Genomic DNA, 22,696 nt, shown 5'->3' with positions numbered 1-22,696 from the left:
ATTAATTGCTTGTCAAAGAAAGTCAGCAATCATGTGAAAGAGGTATTAATTATTTATTTTATCAATAATCTAGTAGGTAATGACGGAACGAATCTCGAAAACAACTTAAAAGATTGTAAAAGCCATCAATGGTTTTATTTGTATATTCTCATTGATTTTGGGGTTCGGCGACCAAAAAGTTACTTGGACTGCCCATTAAAAGTAGTATCTTGATATATTTCTAATAGTTACAAAGTGAAAAAATAATATGTACTTATGAAAGAAATACGCGTTGTAGACATTTTTACGTAGCACGCAACCCTTATTTCAAAACCAACTCACTCTTGGCGGTTATTAACGTATTTGTGCTTCAGAGCAATTAATAAATCGGAACGATTTTAATCACCCAATCGATTCTGTATCGATAAAAAATCGGCAATTTTATTGGCAACGTAATTCTCGTTATGCCTCGTTTAATATTGGTTACATAAAACCCACTAGCTTGAATTTACTATACATTGAAGACTACTTAGTTATGTATGGAATTGGTATTGCGGGTTTACCCTCGATGGATAGCGTTCTTGGCTTCGGTCCAACAAAACAGGACGAAAGACCAAACTGCGGAACCGATCAAATCTTCGATTAGATGAATGGCAGAATACAAATTCGTAAAATAAGAAAAACTACAATCGTATCGTGAAGCAATAATCTTTAGTATCATAAAAGATAATTAATTATTATTAATAGCAGAACAAAAAAAAAACACAAATAACATCCATCTAAAATTTCTAGAAAGTGCGTACATCAGCGATGTACGATGACGAAGCAAATGCATTGCTGGATTGGCCATTAATAATATTGTACAATACGTGCAATAACTTCACATCAAACCGCTTCCAGTTTGATAGAAAGTTTATATCTTTGTATAATGACGTTGCATATTTATTTGGGTGCCCGTTTACCTGACCAATTTCAAGTTTCAATAGCAAAAACGGATATTTAATAAGACGAATGTCTGTGTTCGATGCTTATGATAGAAAACAAATATTTTTGGTCAAAACGTACCTTATATTTCGGTTAAATTGTCGGGTTTACGAAAATTGTTACTTTATCTATTCTAACTTCTGAACCATTTTGATCGAAGGCACTTTAGACCTTTTTCTATTCGAAACATAATGCAATTCCAGTATCTATCTAAACTTAACAGTAAAAGTGTACTGACACGTATCGCTTCGCCATTAGATCCTACATAGATAATTGTGTACAAAACCATCACGCGCAATCATCAGAGATAAATATTAACTGGGAAACATTTTCTCCACTTTTACTTGGTTTCTATAAATTCCTGTCTACATTCAGCTCGAAATGATAACATTAATAACGTTTTATTACCATTAAGAGCTAGGCAGTACCTTTCTCGGCAGTATCACGAATATATTAACCTTAAAAACATACGTATTTAATGAGCACATCGCGCATACTTTAATGTTCTAAGAGCTAGTACCGTTCTGGTTTCTTGAGCATATTTTCATAGATTCCAACACTTGGCGTGCAAACCGAGAATGTGTGGTTGATATAGTGACGTTGCTAGCCTTATTCGCATATCGACGGAGCAAATAGAGCGTCAAGAAAGTCCCACATCGAATGCGCACATAATTTTACATCTACACTAATATTTCCAGTTATCATTGACCTCTAATGTGTATGGGAATGTGTGGTCGTGAGAGTTCATAATGTCTTGGGAATCCGGTTCACAGAGTGCAAAAAATGTTTAGCTGTTGACAGTGAAATTCACATGATCGTAGCGAATGAAAAAGTAATGTTAGCGAGTTGCAAGATTTAAACGGTAGCTGTCAATGTGTTTTTTAGAGTCGAACTTTATGATTAAAGTTCTTGTACTACTTTACGCTACTATTAAACGTAGCATCTTTTTAATAAAAGTATGCCAAGACCATATCCTAAGTAGTGTTTACCCGAAATACTTCAACCAACCAAACGGCACACTTTGATACCAAAAACATACTTAGCACCGAAGTAAGCACAAGACATACAAATTGACATCAACATAAACCGCATAACAAATTAGATAAATGTACAACCAATATCTGCTCTATGCACTCGATCAATCAATGAATGTTCTTGTAATCCGACTGACCATTCATCATTATGCACCGTTCAGTATCAGGCGAGCTACTGGACTAACAAAATTAGCTCGACTCGACCGACCAGTGTCAATTACATATGATATCAAATTCCATTGCGGTATGCTATCGTATCACTGAAAGGGAAATTCTTATTGTTTGGCATCAACGGTAGTTTTACCGCAAAATATGCCCAGTGTAACGGTATTTTGGTATTAATATGGACGATTTTTGCTTGTTCAAATAGTTAGTGATTGAGGTATGTCAATAAGGGGTCTGCTTGCTATGTGTGTATAAGGTATTTGATATGACGTACGCCGCGGGCTACGAATAGGAGTCGACTGCAAATATTAGGTACGTGCCTATGTTATATTGGAGTGTTTAAACATACAATTCTACACAGAGATAAGTATTTGTATATACTTCAGAGATTATTTATAATAAAAATAGCAATCATTAATTGGTACTAAGCAATGAAAGAACCGCAATAATTCAAATATTGGAAAAAGTCCTCATAAAACTTAAGGAAAAAATTGGTTATGTTTTCTAATAACAGCCGACCAATAGCCACTTATTTATAGAAGATTTTATCGTCCATTTAGTAAGGAAGGCACGCGAGCTAGTGTGGCCTTTACAAATTACTTCACACATTATACAATTAGCGTTGGACGTCGGTGTTAGCAAATTACCTTTAAATAACTAATCAGTTTACTTTCTTTCAAGTTTCACCGCTTTGTAAGGATAGTTACTTCATGTTATTGTTCGTCAATTAGCAACTTATAGTTTACCTTTCCTATTTTTCTTTAAAAAGCATAAATAAGCAAAAAAGGTCCGATTAGTGTCTAAATTCGTGTCTATAAAGCCTAGTTTTGCAAACGTTTAAATCTAGAATTTAGTACATCCATCTATACCCTATCCTTTCAAACATAACAGTAGCGATTATTTCTGTCACAAAAACAATCAAATAGGTACAGCACAATGATTGAAACCCATTGTCTTCATCGGCCATTGACTGTCCGATGATCCGTTAAATAAACGACGAATAAATTATTATCAAATTGTTTCCGAGATGTTCGCACACAATACTAGAAGGTGGGTTACATCCGAAAACAACTGAAGGTCGAGGACAATGCACAGATGTTAGAATAAACATCAACTTTATTACCAAAAATTAAGATTGAAAATCAATTGAGCAGCTTAAAGTACTGTATTAATGAAAAAAATATACCAAACACAAAAACTTACATGCAACTCTAGCATCTATTTTGAATCATAATAAAGGTGATATCGGTATGAAACGAATACACAAACAGTTGGCACGCAAGTTGTCATATCCGTTACAGATTCCACGGACCATTACCTACTGAGATGCTACTGAGAGTAATAATAAGTTTGGCTAACACATGTTAAGAGACCATACATGACTATGTTCGTGTAGATAATATACCAGTAATTACATGAATTAAGAACTAATCGCTTCATATTATCGAGCCTTGCAATTTTCGACTGTAAAATTGCGTTTAAATGAAAGATGATACAAACAGGATTGAGAGAAAGTGGTACCATATAATGATTAGGTACTATTAACGCTAGATTAAATATTTTCCTCTTGGTTCGCCTTGTTGGTCGCATATAAGTAAGAGATATCTAGAGACCTCTAAGTCTCGGGTTTGATGCATGGGTCACCAAACAGGCTACATAAATTATTATGTATAAGTAAAAATAGGCAGGAATGTCAAGCAAAAGCAAATGGAAGTTGGAGAAAGACTTAGCGACTTTATAATAATGTGACGTTCACAAATGAATATGAGGATCTTTTTTAAGGGATCAATCATCCAATTTCTCCTCAGGGAGTGCCAGACTCATACTGACTAAAAAACCACCCCATTTCTACTCCTGTTTTTCGAACCGGAGCCCCGGTAAACTCGCCAGGTACATCTTTGGATGAGACATCAGTCTTAAATAGGAGGAACCTTGAGAGGTATCCAAGTTCTAACACAATATCATGATTTCATAAGGAAGTACTTATAGGATAATTGTTAAATTGCTAGCGTTTAAACAATTTAGTTTTACAAACTGTTTTCGTTTACGTTGACGCCAAGTTTACGATGTTATAACTGATTGGTCGTAATTGTTTGATCGTTCTAGATTTATGGGACTATTTCACAATTTGTAGGTCAGTATTGAAGGACTAATGCTCCACCCACTTCTTAGCGTAACCTCTTTGTAATAACATAAATAGGTAATAAGTCAGATCGTATGTTATGTTCCATACATATAAAGATATTAATCCATTCCCACACACATAAAATGATTAGGTGCAGAATCAGTCTGTCATCATCATCTTCATCATCAACAGAGAGACGTCCACTGCTGAACAAAAGCCTTCGCCTTAGTCCTCCACGTGTGACAACAAGTCTTTTCTTATGGGGAGAAAATCAGCCAATGACTTCTCCCGACGTAGATGAGGCAAAAAAGAGAGATTCCTACTCCTGCTTCGAGCCGGAGCGCCAGTAACCCGTTAGGGTATCTGCAGCTCTTAACCATAAAATCTTCTCTTCTTTTGACAATATAAAAAACGAAGAAAATATTCCATTATTTTTCACGGGGAGGGTCTCATTGCTGAGTAGGTACTCAACATGATCAAGAAGATACTCGAACCAGTAATTTCACTCGAAATCTAGACGTTTGCCCCAAAAACCCAATTGATTGTTTAATGTCATAAACGGTCGTTAGCTTTGTCTCTGTCCGTGAGAGCAAGAAACTAGACCATTATTTGTCATTGTTTCAGAATTGTTGATAAGGTCATTCTTATTTTATTTTCGGACCACGTGATTATAAGTGGCGTTTATATTTACTACCAGTTACCACGTAGTATTACTTCACAAAAAAGAAAATTTCAGACTCCCTGCTGTTACACGCAATTTTCAAAAATCGGAAAATCGGAAAATACGTAATACCAATGTTACGGTTACATAACGCTAATGCTTCGCTTGCCGAAGACTCGAGACCTCCTCTAATAAGTCATGCAGGTTCAATGTAAAGTTAGTAAAAATAATTAATCTACAAAAACTATTAAGGTACCAGCTGCTTGCTACTACGTAGTTATATTCCTTAGAACAAAACAACAAAAAAGTGTCACAAGTAACTGTTTAAAAGATAATGACCAGCGCTCTTTCAAAATATTATGAAAGTAAGTAGCTGTTCGAGCTTTCATCTCTTAAATCTAAATCTTTTAAATCTCATTTTTCATCTTTTAAAAGCGCTCTTAGAACCAAATATTTATCTTTTGTATCTTTATAATGGCCATTGTTTGAAGTTTACGATTTATTAATGTTTTTTGTTGATATTTTTTGTCAGTTAATCAGTTTAAAGAGCTAACCAAAAAATATCTGTATACTCACGTATATTAATGGAGATAAGCTCTACCAGTTTCGAGTCACAGAGGGACTCTTCATTATGAGCAGCGTGCGCAGACACGGCCTGTGCGTACTTTTCTTCGAGAGTAAACCGTGTTTTTTTTTTAGTTAGTTTAGTATAGTTATTATAAAAGTTTAAAGAGCTAGTATTAATTCTCTAATTCCGGTACTAAAATAATATTACTACTTGAAAGTATATAAACACCTAATTAAAAACAGCTTACAAACATCCCTAGGTAATTAAACTTCAAACAAACAAGTTTTCAACAAGGAAACAATTAAAAATAAAAGCTCGTAAGAACAAACAATTTGCGACACAACACGCCACCAGTAGCGAACTCGAAACTATCTAGCAAATCTAAGTTTCACATCAACTTTCATTTCACACTGCATTACCTTGGTCTGTACAAAAAAAACATAACTCAACGCAGCACATGAAGATATACCAAACAGTCAAATTACTGTAAAGTATTTTCAACTGTAGTACCAGTAGAATACAGTTGTTTTTCGCAAGTTTAGTAAGCTGAAACATCAAATAGTTCATAACTGTGTTTGATGGACGTGACAGATGTGTACATTCTTCGTTGTAATAGTCCCTATCTGGAATCTGGATGTAGATAGTGCGCGCGCACCTGTACATTATAAAGTGCTACCACTTGACCGCGTCTCCGTCCGTGATAGTGACTCTATTTGCCGGCTTCGCATTCCTGGGGGGATTTTATTGTGGTTTTCTGAACTACATTCTTGTTTAAATATATTTTTCCTGAACTATCAACTTCAATGAACTAAAACTGACACTCAATTGAATGCAAGAATAAAACTATGTCAACGTAATAAGTACTGTTTAATATAAAACAATAAATATATCAGAGTTTTTCTAATCATACTAGAAAAGGTTAATCTGAACTACCATAAAAATCTCAACTCCTATACTTCAAACAAACAAACAAACAGACAGTAAATTACCTACAAACTTCGTAGCATGCGCACACTCACGACTCCACATACACATCACTTTCCCTAACCGTCGTTATTTTTGACTAAAATAAGTACTAAAACGTAAAGTTGATGACTGTTGACACTTTCGCGCCGGTTGGACGCGCACACGAGTTTGTGGACGTCTTCAAATTCCTTGTGAAATGTCTATTTTCTTTATAACACATCTGTACACAAACCAACTGCGCATGAGCTGTTTACTGTCCACGGGAATTCGTTGGACAAACAACGAATTTGCTTTTCCCTAAACGAGGTGTAAGTACGGAATGTCGTATTTGTTTTATTCTCGTCTAATTCGTAAATTAGAGATTTTAGAAATTATTTGTTAATTAGTTTAGAAAACATATGCATCATCAAAATCATTTACGTGGTTGTTACTCCGAAGATACTCATGTAAAAGCATTCTATTTGAGTATTATCCTAAGTCACAGTTAAGTAACTGTCTTAATATTTATAGTAACATACGTTAACCTTACACGAAAAGGTTCATGACACTGCAACTGAGTGTAATGTTTAATAAAAAAACACCTCGTCCAAAAGCCAGAAAGCCTTGCATTTTATCCCAATAAAACTCCACGTAATGACACACGCAATAAACATTACAAACTGTCACTCATTAAACAACAAAAATGGCCAACAAACATAAAATGTAATTCACACTATCCATCATTGACGCACAATCCGTATTAGGGATCTCACAATATCAATGGCAGTGAAATAAGATCCGATGTTCTTACCGCCATAAAGTGTAAAGCCGCGATAATCCGTACCAGTGTGAATTGTATTTTATAACTGGCAAGCATTAAATCATCGGCTTCGAGACTTCGACCCACTGGATGTAACAAGTGAGCCCTTTGATATTTTATATCTGAACATCTTTATTGTCCCACATAAATCTTAGAAGAGCACTGATTGGACTCCCGATAAAAACGTATTGGTCGTTGAATGTAGAGGCAGTGAGCCATTCATGGTAAATGTAAATACAGCTTTCTATAAATCATTGCGGTTCATTTCATATTTTTTATTTATGTTTTATGTGTATGTACATAAATTATACAATTACTAAAGAATGTGAAAGATATGTCTATATCAAAGCGGCTCTGGCAATTTGGCTTCAAAATTAAGATAAATTACCAATTAACATCAGATTTGATCGAGTCATATTTTAAAAATTGATTCAATAAATGACAGTTTTAAAAGTTACAAGTACAATTAAAAAGCACATGAGATCGAGTTTTTTAGGAGGGAAACTCATCCAACGACATCGCCCGCCTTGGGCGAGACGAGACCCCAGCTTTTCGAACCGGAGCTCCGGTAAACTCTGGTAACTCCGGACACTACCAGATTGAATAGTAATAATTATAGTTAAGTAATTTGAGAGAAAGAATGAGTAACAGTAAAAGTGAATTTAATGACAACAACTATTACACTTACATATAACAATAACGACAAGCAACGACAATGTCACGGGATAACATCTACATAATTACACTCAACTACGCATACAACAAATTGTAAGTAAATACGCAACAAATTGAAATGCTTTGTATAAAGTAAAATGGTGACAATTTCACGCTTTTACAATTCACAATTATCATCATCAGTAGCTATTTATTTGTTCTACTGCCATTATAAAACTATTTATTTCACTTTTTTCTATTGTGTTCAGTGTTATGCTGAAGTTATTTTAAGTACTTTGTAATTGTTTCGTAGAGTTGTGTATAGTCATTACAATGAATAGAAAGATGAGTATCATAAATCCATGTTAAGTTTTAGCAAAAGAGAGTACATGTAAACATTAACATGGCCAAATCGCACCCTAACTTTTAAAACAAACTAAACACCCGATTCCTAAGTCATGGACCATCTAAGCTTCTAAGCATCGAACACAAAGTCCGACCAACAAGACAGTCCAGACACCACTATCGCGCAAAATACTTGTACAATCGACATTTCGTCTCGTGTCCAACGATTTGTAACATTTAGTTCACAATGGCTCATTAAAGTAAATAGTCTAGTAACAGGTTTTCGAACTTTCGCCACGTTTCAAAGTTTTCAAGAATGCCCAGTGTCGGGGATTATCGCGCGATCGTACCTGCTTTTGTTTTGTATCTGTACTACTGTTAATTGACGTTAAAATCGAAGACGGTTGAAATGTTTTGAACAATAGAACTGTGGAATTTACTACTGGTTGTGTACAAACTGGGTTTAAGGAATTTCCTCTTGTTAGTTTGGTTTACAAAGCTTATTAGTAATTCGACAATTTGGCTAGATAAAGCCTAATACCAAATACTTCTAATTACGTACCAAGTCTAACTAAGTAGCTACCAAATACCAATGTATCAATCATCAAACTACAGCGAATACTAAAGAAAATCAAACGGTCGTCTTATTTCATCATCTTTAGTTTTATAAGCAATCCACTAAATTGCAATTTATTGTATAACTATGGGAATAAGATAAAACGTCTCCGTAAAGTATGAAAGCCCGTCACAATATCTTATCAACGAAGCCGTTGTCTGGACACCAAACTTGCAATTTAGATAGCAGACTAGTAAAATAGGAACCTATTAGTTACTGCAGTCAAAGTTCACAGAAATATCTAGCTAATATTCACGATTATTTGAGGTATTTGAAGATACCGTTGAATAGAATGGATAAAAGCTTTAGATTAGATTCGATTAGATTAGAAAACTCTTTATTGTACACAATAAAAACACAAAGGACAAACATTCAGAAATTGAATGAAAGGTTACAATTACAATATATTGCACTTAGTACAATTTAGTTAGTAGTAACTTAACGGGCATTATTACATACTTACACACTAAGGTTTTTAGATAAACTTTTCTAATCAAGATACATTCACAATTCCCTGACTTTTTCCGTTACATCTAAACATTGCAAACACGGAAACAACTCAAGATATTCTAACTTAACGTGGTAACCACGTCGATCAACTCAAGAATTCATGCAAAAACTAATTCCCTCATAGTGCGCATTCCATTAAGGAAAACGCCATTAAATAATTAATAACATTTACATACGACACAGTAGACGCGGTGTGGAAAGATAGCGTCGCCCGTGTAATTACAAGTTCATAATCACAATGGAAGACAGTAATTAATCTCGGGTGGATTCCAGCGATTTCCAGCAAGTGAATGCACAAATTGTGCGCGTGCGGCGGTCTAACGGGCCGGCGATAATCGCGACGTGATAAAAAAAGCGAAGCGAGCGCATAACGGATCGCGCGATGCGCTTGGCCCGTCATCGCGATCGGCGCGCGGCGCCCGCGCAACCCGCGTGGTGCTCGCGCGTCTTTTATTTTGTCAATACTCGTAATCCAAGTACAACATCACGATTTTTGGGCGCGATCGTGCTAAATGTTAACTTTTTATCGACTTGTGTCGTGTTGCTCGTTTATTCCAAGTCGGAAATGAAATCGAAGCGGCTTTTTGCAATAAAAGTTTACATAAGCAAATAGGCAATGAGTTACCGCACGCGTAACTCTTAACGATGTTTTAAATAATGTATATTTCCTGTGTTGTAATGTGATATATTTTAAACTGGATTACTTGGGATAATTGATATAATTATAATGTGCGCTAAAAGGGAGTTCATCAATCACTCGTATAGCAAGCAACTCTGGCACATCATTTAAAATTCTAATGCGCACTCATAATTTTAACGCTCACCAGAGGCGTTTATTGCGCTATGAACATGTAATTATACAGTAATTAAATATTAATTAATTATTAATATTATAGTAAATATGCGTTTTAATCATCCATAATTACTTAATCAAGAAACCTGTGCTTGTGGAAAATATCTTCAAGAGACAATCAGGGTTTCTCTCTGCAGTTAATGAGATTGTGACGATAAGTCCTACGGCTACATTTTCTATGTAAATCTGTTTAATCAAGATCTATAAAGATTACAACTTATTGAGCTCAATCTAGGTTCAACATTTATGTTTGTGACCTGAGTATATGGTTAGAGCTTTTCTGATACGGTTTATGTTTAATTACATTGAAGACATAATTTAATTTCAGATATTTTTACAATTTGCAAGTATCTGTCTGAAAGGACAAAGATTACTACTAAAAGAAAACTGGAAGAAAAAGAAACTCTTTTAGAGCCGTGCGATAATCTCTGTAACAAACCACCAAAAAAAAAGATGCTGTAACCTTATAAGTATTTAAAAAAATACATGCTTAAATAAATTATACCTACGTGAAACTTGGTCCTTTCTAGCAGATGTATACAACAAAACAAGTTTACTTATTTACACAATATATTATTTATATGCCGCATTCACATTACATATGCAGATGGGTACTAAAATAAAGAAGAAGAAATAAAACGAAATGACTGAATAAAACCCATGTTTTAGCATTTTCAACGCCAATATTCACATATTTATTTCAAGTGTTATTTTATTGCGAAATAAAACGCCTTTACATTATTAATTTTCATTAAACTATCACATACATCAATAAGTATTTACTTTCAAAATAAAAGAGGTTGTATTGTACCAGTAAATTGTTTGTCCTCGATTTTCTCGAAAACTGCTGTTTCGATTTCGATGAATCATTACATTCATGCCAGGTGGGCGAGATGCTAGTCCAATAGTTGCTTACTGTAGATTTGATTTCTCAGAATTTCTTCTCATCATGATTTTAATCCACGAAATAGATAATGAACTATTTTCACAAAGATACCTAATCAAAATCTTTAAAATTGATGCAATAACGTTCTATTCTAGAGGATTTTTATTGGAATGCGAAATCTTTTTAAATTCTTTATTTCTTATATTTTGGGACAAATCACCGACCCGGAGCTGCCGACTCTAAGTGATTAAAAACCATCAATTCTAGAGGATAGTCTATTCTAAAGACATTACAATATTGGAATGCGTATAAATATTTTTTTATTCTTTCGTTCTTATATTTAGGGACATACACAATAAAAGGTTTAAGTAATAATCGCATACACATTACGAAACTACAAAACTAAACGGCGTCAGGTGTAACAGGCGTAAATAATTTCTTTAAACGTAATGGCCGAACAGCTTAGTCCGAGCTTACATTTTATAAAGAAAAGGTAAAAGGTTGTAGTGATTGATGACCAGTTTCTATTTCTACGGTGGTAATGGACGGTTTAATGTCATTTACGACCTTTCGACGGTCACACGGTACTCGTAATGTCGAAATAGTAAATCTAAGTGAAGGTGGAATCACCCCTACAGAGATATGAAGGAGAGATAGCGGTGATCTATGAACAATAGTGAATAGTGGTTGTTGTTATAGAAACAGTTCATTTTACCTAATTGTGAAATTGTCCACTGAAAAAACGAAACTTACTTTTAGTATCCAAAAAAACATTGGGCTCCCATCTACTTTTATTAATTATTTCATTCAATTATATCTTAAAGCAAGATTGAAGTGACATTATCAGTTTAGTACCTACCTCTCTATTCTACCTAGTAGTACTTAGTTCTCTAACTCTATCTCTCCTTAACGAATTATTAGTTGATACTATACTATTATATTCAATCCACTGATTATTTCAGTGACAATTATAGGCAACGAGTATATTGGCCCACAGCGATTACTATAAAATAATTGAAAACCATTTCACCCGGCATGTTATTAGACGCTCAAGAGACCTCATTCTCGAAATAATTCATAGACATCATAAAATGCAACAATAAATCTTTCGACACTCACTACCGTATCTAATTAACATAAATCCATAGGTTTATGTCGCTTTAAATCAGTAAACGACTTAAGAAATTAACATGTGAACGGCTACCTGTATTCTAAATACTAGGTACTAGACTAGTACTAGGTACTAGGTCTTCTAGAAATAGTAACGATCTAGGCAATAAAATAATTCTACTATTTATTTTAGCATCGTCTAATAGAGTTCAGGATGAAGTACTTTAAGTAGCAGATATCCTATCTGATGCAGCGAATAGGTTTTATGTATAACTGTAAGCCATATACTTGGAATATATTATGTACAAGTATTTTTAGTCTAACATTGTTAAATATGGAAATGTTTTGTTTATAGGAAAATGCTTGTTTTTTAAATAGAATAGGGGTTAAAAGAGCAACTCTATTACTTGATATAATTGGTCAATGCTGCCGAAGTACATTACACAGCTACATACTGTTTCTGCCTTAAATGGGGTAAGCAGAGGACTTATAGTACATCTAGTTTTTTGTCAGTTTGTTCAACTACTTATGCATCTATCTAGGCGCAATGCGGCATGCGCAGTGAGGCCGTCAAATGTCTTCTTTAACCCACAGACAATTTGCGTACAAATCGTTTCAGTTTTTCAACGCCATTAACTTAAAATGACGTCACGTTTTCGAAATATAATAAAGTTTATATACTTTATATTGTAACTAACTACTATTTCTAAAAATACTCCTATCAACTTTCAAAAGAAATGCAATAAATCTTTTCAAAATATTAGATTTGACTTCCAATTTTACCGTTCTCCTATTTCCTGTGTTGTACCGAAATCCATCAAAGTTAGACATTCGTTAGCAAGGTCATTCATCATTATGACATTTCCATTATTTTGCAAACCTCGTAACGTATTATATAATAAAATATCATGTCGTGATTTAGCGAATATTATGCGAGTAGGTACTGAAGCCGATTTATATTTTGATGGATACACGCAAAGGAAAATATTACCTTAATAATTCAATTTAAATGCTGTCATTCCAGTCTAATATGCATAGTAAATGTATGGCTTATATTTTCGTTTATTATCTAATACCACACAATTTTTCTCTTGACACTTAGATTTGACTAAAATAGTATACATACTAGATTATTTATCAACAAAAAATATTACAAAAATTGCGAAAAGTAATAAAAAAGTCATAAGAATAACTTTGTACACATAAAGGCCTGTGACAAATTACACAAACAATTTGAAATGCAAATAAGTACACACTCCTGAAACGGAATATTACAAAAAGGAGCCGCCTACAACATTCCTTTACAAATCACATACAAATTACAATGTAACTACAAACGGCAAGTAAGCCTTGCCCTTATTAAAATATCATTAGTTTACAAACACGGTTTGCAGAAGCTACTATGTACATAGATACCGACCTGACACATGTCGAGCGCTCTCTACCCATAGCGACAGAATCGATGTTGCAACTTTTTATCGATACACCGATTATATCGATTTAATGCGGTCGCACATCTCAATCGAGTTTTTACAGCGATTACACCGCCGTTTAAATCTAAGTAGAGTTGCCTTATAAAAAGTGTTTCTTTATCGACAAAACGCATCTATGTTTATAGGATAATGTTTAAATAAGTACGTAGGAGTAGAAATACGGTACAGTAATTACTGGGACTCTGTAATATAATAAACAGAGCTAGGTAATTGTTATGTATCTTCGCCACTTAATACTCAAGGATAGATCTGAGATCTAAGTACGGTAATATATGTTCAAGTCTAGGTAAGCCCATAGATTTAACGCAGTAGAACCCTGAGGATTGATCGCCGTAATAACTTAGAAGTCATCGCAGTACAGTTAACGACTAAATTATCCTACGATAGCTTTAAGACTTTACATGTTTGTTAGAAAAAAATATTTAAAAGTGACTATGTAGTAAACAATATAAATAAAATAAGCTTTAGGAAACCTACTGTCGTTTTATGGGACAAAATTAGAAACAAAACATGGACAATGTAAAGGAAAATAAATACAATATTGTAGTCATTAAAACAATGACAGCAAAAATACTGATTTATCATATCAAAACATGCAAACAAATCTATTGGCAACTATCAATATTTTTCTATACATTACTAATATGTATCAGGAACACATAGACATAAACAACACAATATTTTAATAAAAGCATAGGTATAAATTACCTCGATCCAAAATGCATTTCAAGATTGAATAAAGATAAAAGATAAAGATCATTTATTTTGCATAAACATGTGTCATACATACAAAAAGTATGCATGATGTTAATGTTTGAAAGCATTCGTCAAGAATGAAATTGTTCGACACAGTCTTAAAATACTTATAGTAAAGCTAGTTGCTTCCACATGTGCATACTCTACGAGGTTTGATTAACGACACATACTGGCACTCGATAAATAAGTGTCGCCTAGCCATTAGCTAGTTCCTCCAACATTGTACTGGCCAGCAGGTTAACCTACTCCTTTCTGAAAAACTTTATTCGATTTTCAACTTTATTGTTATAATATTATAAAAGCGAAAACCCAATGATAAAGAATTGACAGATTGTGATAGGTTGATCAGCTGGTGTCTGTGCCTGTACCTACCACAAATGCTTCTCTAATTTATGAACGCCTAGTACATTGACAGCTTCTACATAAAGACTCTAGCACATAACTTAAACAGATCTGTTAAATTCTGTCAATAGATATTCGGCTTTATTTCAAAATGATAAAGTTGATATTAAAAATATGTTATTTTGAGAAATTTGTGTAGCTTGATGTGCTGGCATCAGTAGACTGCCAATTCTCAAACACGAACTAATGGAATTCTATAACTCATTGAGGATAAACTATATACATATTATTATGAACAGGTAAATTATTTATTAACTCTATCCTTCCTTGTTATAAATATAGACGCATAAAAGGAACTCCGGGATTTTGTTATTGTACCTATATACTACACGTATATAGACACTGTAGGTTCAAAACAAAATAGATAGTTTAATATAGCATTTACTAAATTGTAGTTTGAACATTTGCAATATCCCAAAATTGGTTGTTAGGATATTTATAACCTTTTCTACCTCCGTATTTCTATAGAAGTGCTTCCAAAAGCAATAACAACGCCATATTTGCCTTAGTTAATATTCATATACTCTCCAAAGACTCCTCTCATCAATCTCCCTTATTAAACACGAGGGGAACGTATCTATTAATAGATTATATAATCCAATAAAAACATCCCTACAACCCTTTGCAGCAGCTTATAATTGTTCCACCTCTATCGGACGATAAATTCAAATGAGGTTAATTCAAATAATAATATTTATAGGGCGGACCAAGGCTGGCAACCCCCGGCCTTATTTAGCGAATTCTGGTTAAGGAACTGAAGAGGCATGAATCACAGAAGGTCAAGCGATTCTATCGCGATCACCAGAAAAAATAAATAAGTGGCTAGATCACCTTGAACCTAATTGAAACCGAAAAATGTATTAGAAAAGAACTACTACTACTTTACTATTAATTTGCGTAAAGTTCTTGATAAAAAGCCACATCCTACACAGAAGGCTGAACCAATTTGAAGCTTCAGAATAAGCATGGAAGGTATAAATTTCTACAAATAACTATGTAGAGAAAAATACGGTAATATCTCCACTCCAAACAAAACAAATGAGCCTGTCTAAGATTGACTGCAATACAGATAGTATAACCACACATGTTGGTAGTTATTAGTCACATGTCATAAGAGGCGAACCCCCATAACCATCGAGCACAATCCAGACACCAGATGACAGATCCCTAATCACACTCGTTTAGATATAGACATAGGAAAGGGGAGCGGGCTACAGTACAGCTCGTTATGAACTATGTATAGGTAAGAAATATGAATAAGTTTCTCAATACTGCTATTCCTAAACTAGATTAATTTTTAGTTAATGTCGTTTAATTTTCAAATTCACTCAATAACGTGTATTTTTCTTAACATCCTGTCTCGAAAATTTTACATCAAAAGCAAATTGAACATTTCTAAAAACTTTTTATAGTAACTGTCGTGAGACATATTAAATTAACTAAAAATCACGGCTTACTCACGTAGTCACGGAGAAAAGCTCTACTAGTTTCGAGTCAAAGAGGCGACTTAATCTCTACAAACCATAAAAGAGAAATAAAAAGGTACGAAATGAAAGTTATTTCTTTTTTAACATTTCTCATTCAACCTTCTATAATTTTATTTACATCCGTGACCAGTATTACTGTGCGTTTGTCTGTCCGTCGCGAGTAATCACACGCTTCCTATGGATATGGTAATGTTGGCCGGTGGCACGCGACGGTCTGACGGCCTGACGCTCTGACCACTCGCAACCTTAGCCTACATCACACCATAATGCCGTATTTATAAACCCCTTGTCAGCTTTAATTTCGACTACAGCTGGCTTTTATGTAATGGTGTTTTATTGATGTAGATTTTGGCCTAGTACGGAACGAATAGCATTGACTTTAAGCTGTATTTCTTCCTTGGTCAGCGACTGTATACTTCTTTGAAATGGAAACTATTCTAGACATCAACAGCTAAAGCATATATAAATTGAGAAACAGGAAGGAATTCTAAAAGGATTACGCAGGATTTATAAATATGTTTTCCTGATTAATGTGTATATGTATATAAATAAATCTGTATCTGTGGATAAAATACAGACTTTTTAATATAACATTTATTTTTAGAAACGTTTTATGTAATTAATACCTATAGAACTAGTGTCCACAGGCAGCAAAATAATTACGTCAATGTAGGTTCTTTTTTTTTGATTCTCTTAACATTTTTTTCGTGTATAATTTCTAACCTAACTCCAATTTTTTGGTGATTTAATGTTTAACAGCGTATATTTTCTTTAATTTTAACTTAGACACTAAATATATTCTCATTTAATAAATCTGAACATCATAAATTATATTCAAGGGCTAAAGATCGATCGGGAGCGCATGAGAGGCGCGTTTAAATTAAGAACTGCTCGATAATAATAATCAATATGCACTAACGGCTTCACCGATAACTGATGGAAGGGCTGGAGAGATGAGAGCCACTCTGATGCTGTGTTTACATTCAGGATAGTAGTGGAGACAGTACTGGAATAGTGACACCGAAAATGGACCGAAAATAATTTGTATCGCAATAAGAAATGAAATTGCTCATGAGCCTATAGCTACGAGATCCGAAAATATTTTGGAACCTTTTTAAATACCCTCTACATTAGAACTCACTACACTTACATCAACTACTAACAAAAAACGTGTTGTAAATGTAAAAGTTAAAAATATTTATTCTGTAAAATTACCGTAATCGGTTTCTTCTAGAACCTTCTATAAAAAAAAGCTGTAAGAACATAAAAAGCCGCACGAGAACTTAAACAAACAACGGAACGTGGTAAGAAACTCGTAAATTAATTAAACAAGCCTATTAGGCGCATCGTAATTACTGTAATGTATGCAAATCATTTTAATTAACACCTCTTTCTAAAGCCTTTTATGTGAACCTTACTCAAGTAGGCAGTTCTTTTAAAGATATTTATTATTATTTTTTAATGTAATTAAAGCTTTATTTCAATAGTATGTAGTTTTAGCTTAGTTGGGCTATTCCAGAAAGATGAGCCAGTGTTATTTTAGATTATAATCTATCCCTGCGCCTATTCTTATCCAGATTGGTCCAGCCATTCCCAGTCAAGCAATATGTATTCATTATTTTCATTTATAAAATTAGTCCCTATAAATATATTACATTAAATAGTATATTTCGCAAATAAGAATGTCTGTCTACGACTCTACGTGAAAGTGAAGGGAAATATCGACAATTTCCATTTCCCTTTTAAATAAGGAAAAATTACATAAAACCAGCATAATTACAACTTTACTATGAATTTGAAGTCACAAAGGTAGTGAATACATATTATTTAGAACTAAAGTAAAAATATATTTATCGGCCTCCTATCAAGGTTTGTTCTGTTCATTTCTCTTTTTGCTTTTCTCCATAATTATTTTTTGAAATTTTTAATGCATATTTACTTAAAACTACTGAAACAGACCAGCCATTCTCGAAAATTGCATTTACAAAACACATTACGCGACACGAATTTGTATTTTATAAGTGGAAAATACAAATACGTTAAATCAAATCACCCTTCATCTACAAAGTTAATACAAAAAAATCCTACTTTGACTACCGGATTTCTGGCATAACCAGACGATTGCCGTTTGGAAAAAAGTAGGTGAAAAGATTAGGCACGGTTACACGTTGCGTGTTAAGCTCCCTACGACCGCTTCGCATGTTCAAAATCTACACATTTTTAATATCACCCGAAACGGTTATGATTCCGCCATAAAACGGTAAGCAAATGTGGAATTTATTCTGTATCTGTCAAATATACACGTAACATAAAGATTCAATATGTTGTGCGTTGTGCGGTTTCTAGGACCCAACGGAAAATAAGTGATGTGGTGAGCGAAAAAGTGAAAACATATTTTTAACTTTAAAATCAATAAATAGCATAGAAGTAATTTTTTAACATTACTTTTGCAGTTAACTAAAATCTCCTATTTTGACAAGAGGAGATCAACGCGACAGCGCTCGCAAACCAGGGAAACGCTTAGAAAATTCTGGAAAATATTCGTAGAAGTTTCGAGAAAATGGAAAAGTTTATACGAGATATGGATCAAAAAACCCTCGGCTCGTGACAAAATTCAAGTAAAGCTTAATGCGATCGTAGTTGCGACCTCCGCATTACACCAGCGTGCTCGAGTTCAACGCACTTCGTGAAAATCACATTTTCCGATGTCGGGTGAAGATAAAAATATTATTTTTAACTTTAACGACTGAATTAATTATTTTCTAGGATAGTGATGCTACCATTAATCAATTGTGTATTATTTATGGAAATATTATGGTAATAATTTTAGACAAAAGCTCAGGGTGAGGGGGTCATTTTGGAACATATTTTTAAGTGCACGCTTTATTTTTTTAACACTTTCGTATTATTTGATAACTATTTTGTCGCGCATTGAATTACTTTTGGGGCAAAATAACCGCACTTGAGGAAGGAAATCAATGCGATATTTTATTTATGATCCAGATGTATAAATAACGAAATTAACAACATCTAAAATTCATAAAAATACTAATTACATTAAAGGACGTCTGAGACAACCCCAGGATTCAACCCCTGACCTTTAGGAGAACAAAGATGAAACTGAAAACTAAGCCGCAGCATCCCTAGGAGTACTGAAAAAAATAATCTTACCTGTTCTTTCCGTGCCCGATTTTGTAGAGCTCAACATGTTTGAACTGAGCGTAGGTTGCCATTGTTGTTAAAAACACGAGGGGTTTTTATCACACGAGAGTGCGGTCACTGTAACGACGCGGTTTGGCGTGGAGTGGGACGTGCGTGCGCGACGAGGTTCGTCAGCTGACTGGCGCGCGCGGCCCGGTACCCTCGCTTAAGTCGATGCTGCCACCCTCCGCCCGCGCCGTGAAAATGAACCGCGCAGCCGCGCATGCGCGAGCCGCCACTTCCGCACCTTGTTTTGTTTTTTTTTCTCCAGATCCCAGTGACATATGGCAGCACACTGCTCGACCAGATGATCGGTGACAACAGAAGACAGATGTTCGGAACAGGTTCCGTACTACGGAGGTAGATGACGAGTGATATGAGACAGCGCAGTTAGAAAGTTGTGCAAAAGACGTCATCGTCATTGTTGACAGGAGATATGATGATGGACAGTAATCTGATACGGCTTGAAACAAAAGTATTATTTAACAAACAGACTGCACAAAGAAAATATCGACGCAATCTGATCCGATAGATTTGGGGCACGGGCGGAACGCACATGCAAATACATACCACAAGTAGCTTACCACCTAGCTTTGTTCTCGTGCAAAAAAAACAAAAATATTCTACGAAAAAAAATACTGCTGTCCATTTCCAACGGTGGGCTTTTGGCCATAGTTTAGCGATAAGACAAATCGACTTGAACCCGTAAGTATCTAGTATTCTGAAGTCTGGACATTAAATAAAATTCTCTACCTTTGGTATAAAATCTTTAGGGCTCAGCAAATACAAATTAGCATTTGACGTCACAGCCTAACTGTGTGTGACGCACGCAGCCCAAACGTGTATGTATGTATGGGCATTTAGAGAAAATCTTGGTAGGTCCTGTCTATAGAATGGTGGACTGTTGTGAATGAATTGTAATTATATTTATTTCAGAAAAAGAAAGGTTAATTTAATTTCTTGTTTCAAATTGAATGCTCAAATGTTTAAAAAAAATACATATTATGATCAGTGGTTTCAAAATTCTGAATTACTCCATTACTTAGAAAATCTCTACCCTTACCTACCCGTACTTAAACTCATATTAACTAACACAAACTCAAACATACAAAGCTAAAATCATTACCTACAAAACAAATTAACATAACGAAACGATCAAAGCTAACAAATAATATTGAATATAATCCTTTAAGTGCTGTGTGCCTAGATTAAATACTTGAATCTAGATTTGAGATGATGAGTCAGAAACAAGACGCCGTTACTAAATACACAAACAGGAGAAAGTTAAGTGACTAACTCAAATAATAATGATTATAATAACTGTAGATATTGTATGAAACACGGACTCAACGAAAGTGCTACGCGCTACGCCGTAGGTGGCTTGTAATAATACCACGTTTTTCGGACCAATTATTTAGTTTTTGTTGCTTCGCTGTATTCATGATTTTATACTAGGTTAGTTCTTTATGTTTATCGAGCCAGGACTTTATGTTAAGAATTTAGACAGAATCTCTTACCGTCGCACTCACAGTCATTTAATCGTTACTTAACCCAGTCCTTAGTAATTGTTTTCGATACAAAATCGTTACTAAGGAATAGTTTAAGTAATCATTAAATGACAATGAGTACGGTAGTTGGAGCGCCTAGCAAAAACTTTAAAAAAATTACTAAATTTTCTGTATTTTAAAAATGTAATACTAATAAGTATTATCCATTATTCCATTACCGTTTTTGACATGAAGTCGAGAATCCAATGAAAAAAATGACAGATGCGAGCATGTCTGTACGCTGGCGTCTGTAGACAGGTACTTATATCGTCTCCAGGACGAGGGGACTTAGATTGGGTCGTTACTTCTACCAGGCGAGACGGTAGACAAACACAGCGTGTCGTCTCATCCAATAACCTTTACCTGAGCGTCCTCTATTTAGTTAGACAGTCCTTTTGGTTTTGGCTGACTGTACATTTAAGACACATAAAATATATATACGTAAGTATAGGTTTTTATGCGATGCTTTTGCTGTAATGTGCGTATACAGTTATAAAAGGAAAGGATCGTCGTGCTATGTAGTTTCTGCCTACCGATTGTTTCTTACAAAGGTGTGAGTTATGATGATCATTTATGTAATTTTTATTCACTGTGTTTTATCACTATTGACTCATTTACAATAATATCCGTATAAACACTACAAAACTTTATGATTACTACTACTTAACAAAAATCTCCAAAGCTACGTGGCGAGAAGTACCTATTCTCCAATTTGTACAATAAAGAAATGTATAATAAGCTCAACACAGGCTAATTGTCACTTTACGTAAAACAAAAGTACCAAAAAAAATCAGGCCACCGCGGAACCCATCTGGCCAAACTCAAAGTTGAATTATTAAAGAAAACGTTTCGTTTAACTCAAAAGCCGTTCCTATTGGCTATTCGGTTGCAGCATCGTTTACAAACATACGGTACGCCCTTTCATCGTGCGCCTGCGCTTCTACTGAAGTCACTGTTTACCTCCAACTTCCTGGGTTTGTAGATAATGTTCCCAGCAATACAACCAACAGACATCTCTATATTTAGGAGAAAAAATCTTTTAACTTGTTATAAACAAAAGCGTGGAACATAGTAAAGAAAGCAGCACATCAAGCTATCCCAATCTGCCTAATTTCTTCAAGAGACTATCAATTCTATTACAAAAGCAATTAAGTTGAAAATATCTTAAAGAAAAATATCTACAGTTTGTACGTACGCTGCCAAAATAAATAAAGTGAAGGAATCTTTATTTACCTTGGTAACCGGCGCGTGCGCCCGCTAAGGTAATCGTTACATTAGTTTTATTTATAGTTTTACAAGTTAATACAACAGTTGGGTTCGACTTTCATTTCGTTTAGCTGCTCCCGCGCTGAAAAATAGGAACATTTACGAGACTTATTTTTGTAAGACTTATTAGAATATTTTACCGTGGTGCGTTTAATCGCCAAATATATTTTTATAAAGTTATATCTTTACACAATTAATACGAGAACGCGAAATGAAACAACATGAAAGGAACAATAACAAAGTCAAAAGCAACAGTAATAAAATATCCAATTTCCTTTAAAAAACCTAA

The 22,696-nt window shown here is 34.4% G+C and overlaps 1 protein-coding gene across 10 annotated transcripts in view; it reads right to left on the bottom strand.

Moving 5' to 3' along the window:
* The window catches only part of LOC118278255 (microtubule-associated protein Jupiter), a 133,601-nt gene that overhangs the window by 45,557 nt on the left and 65,348 nt on the right, over positions 1-22,696 (bottom strand). The window contains exon 1 of one of the 10 annotated variants that reach the window (XM_050700432.1): positions 19,565-19,785. The exons of 5 other annotated variants lie outside the window; for them this stretch is intronic. In XM_050700432.1, coding sequence (XP_050556389.1) covers positions 19,565-19,626 — 62 coding nt within the window. In that variant the 5' untranslated portion in view covers positions 19,627-19,785. Of the gene's footprint in view, positions 1-19,564; positions 19,786-22,696 lie in introns of those variants that run through there. 4 more of the 10 variants (XM_035597409.2, XM_035597405.2, XM_050700433.1 and 1 more) reach the window with 4 other exon arrangements.

The sequence above is a fragment of the Spodoptera frugiperda genome, chromosome 18 (assembly GCF_023101765.2).
Source record: "Spodoptera frugiperda isolate SF20-4 chromosome 18, AGI-APGP_CSIRO_Sfru_2.0, whole genome shotgun sequence".
Classification (NCBI taxonomy): Eukaryota; Metazoa; Arthropoda; class Insecta; order Lepidoptera; family Noctuidae; genus Spodoptera; species Spodoptera frugiperda.
Note: the sequence above shows the minus strand (reverse complement) of the source record. Positions and strands in the feature narration are given on the sequence as shown.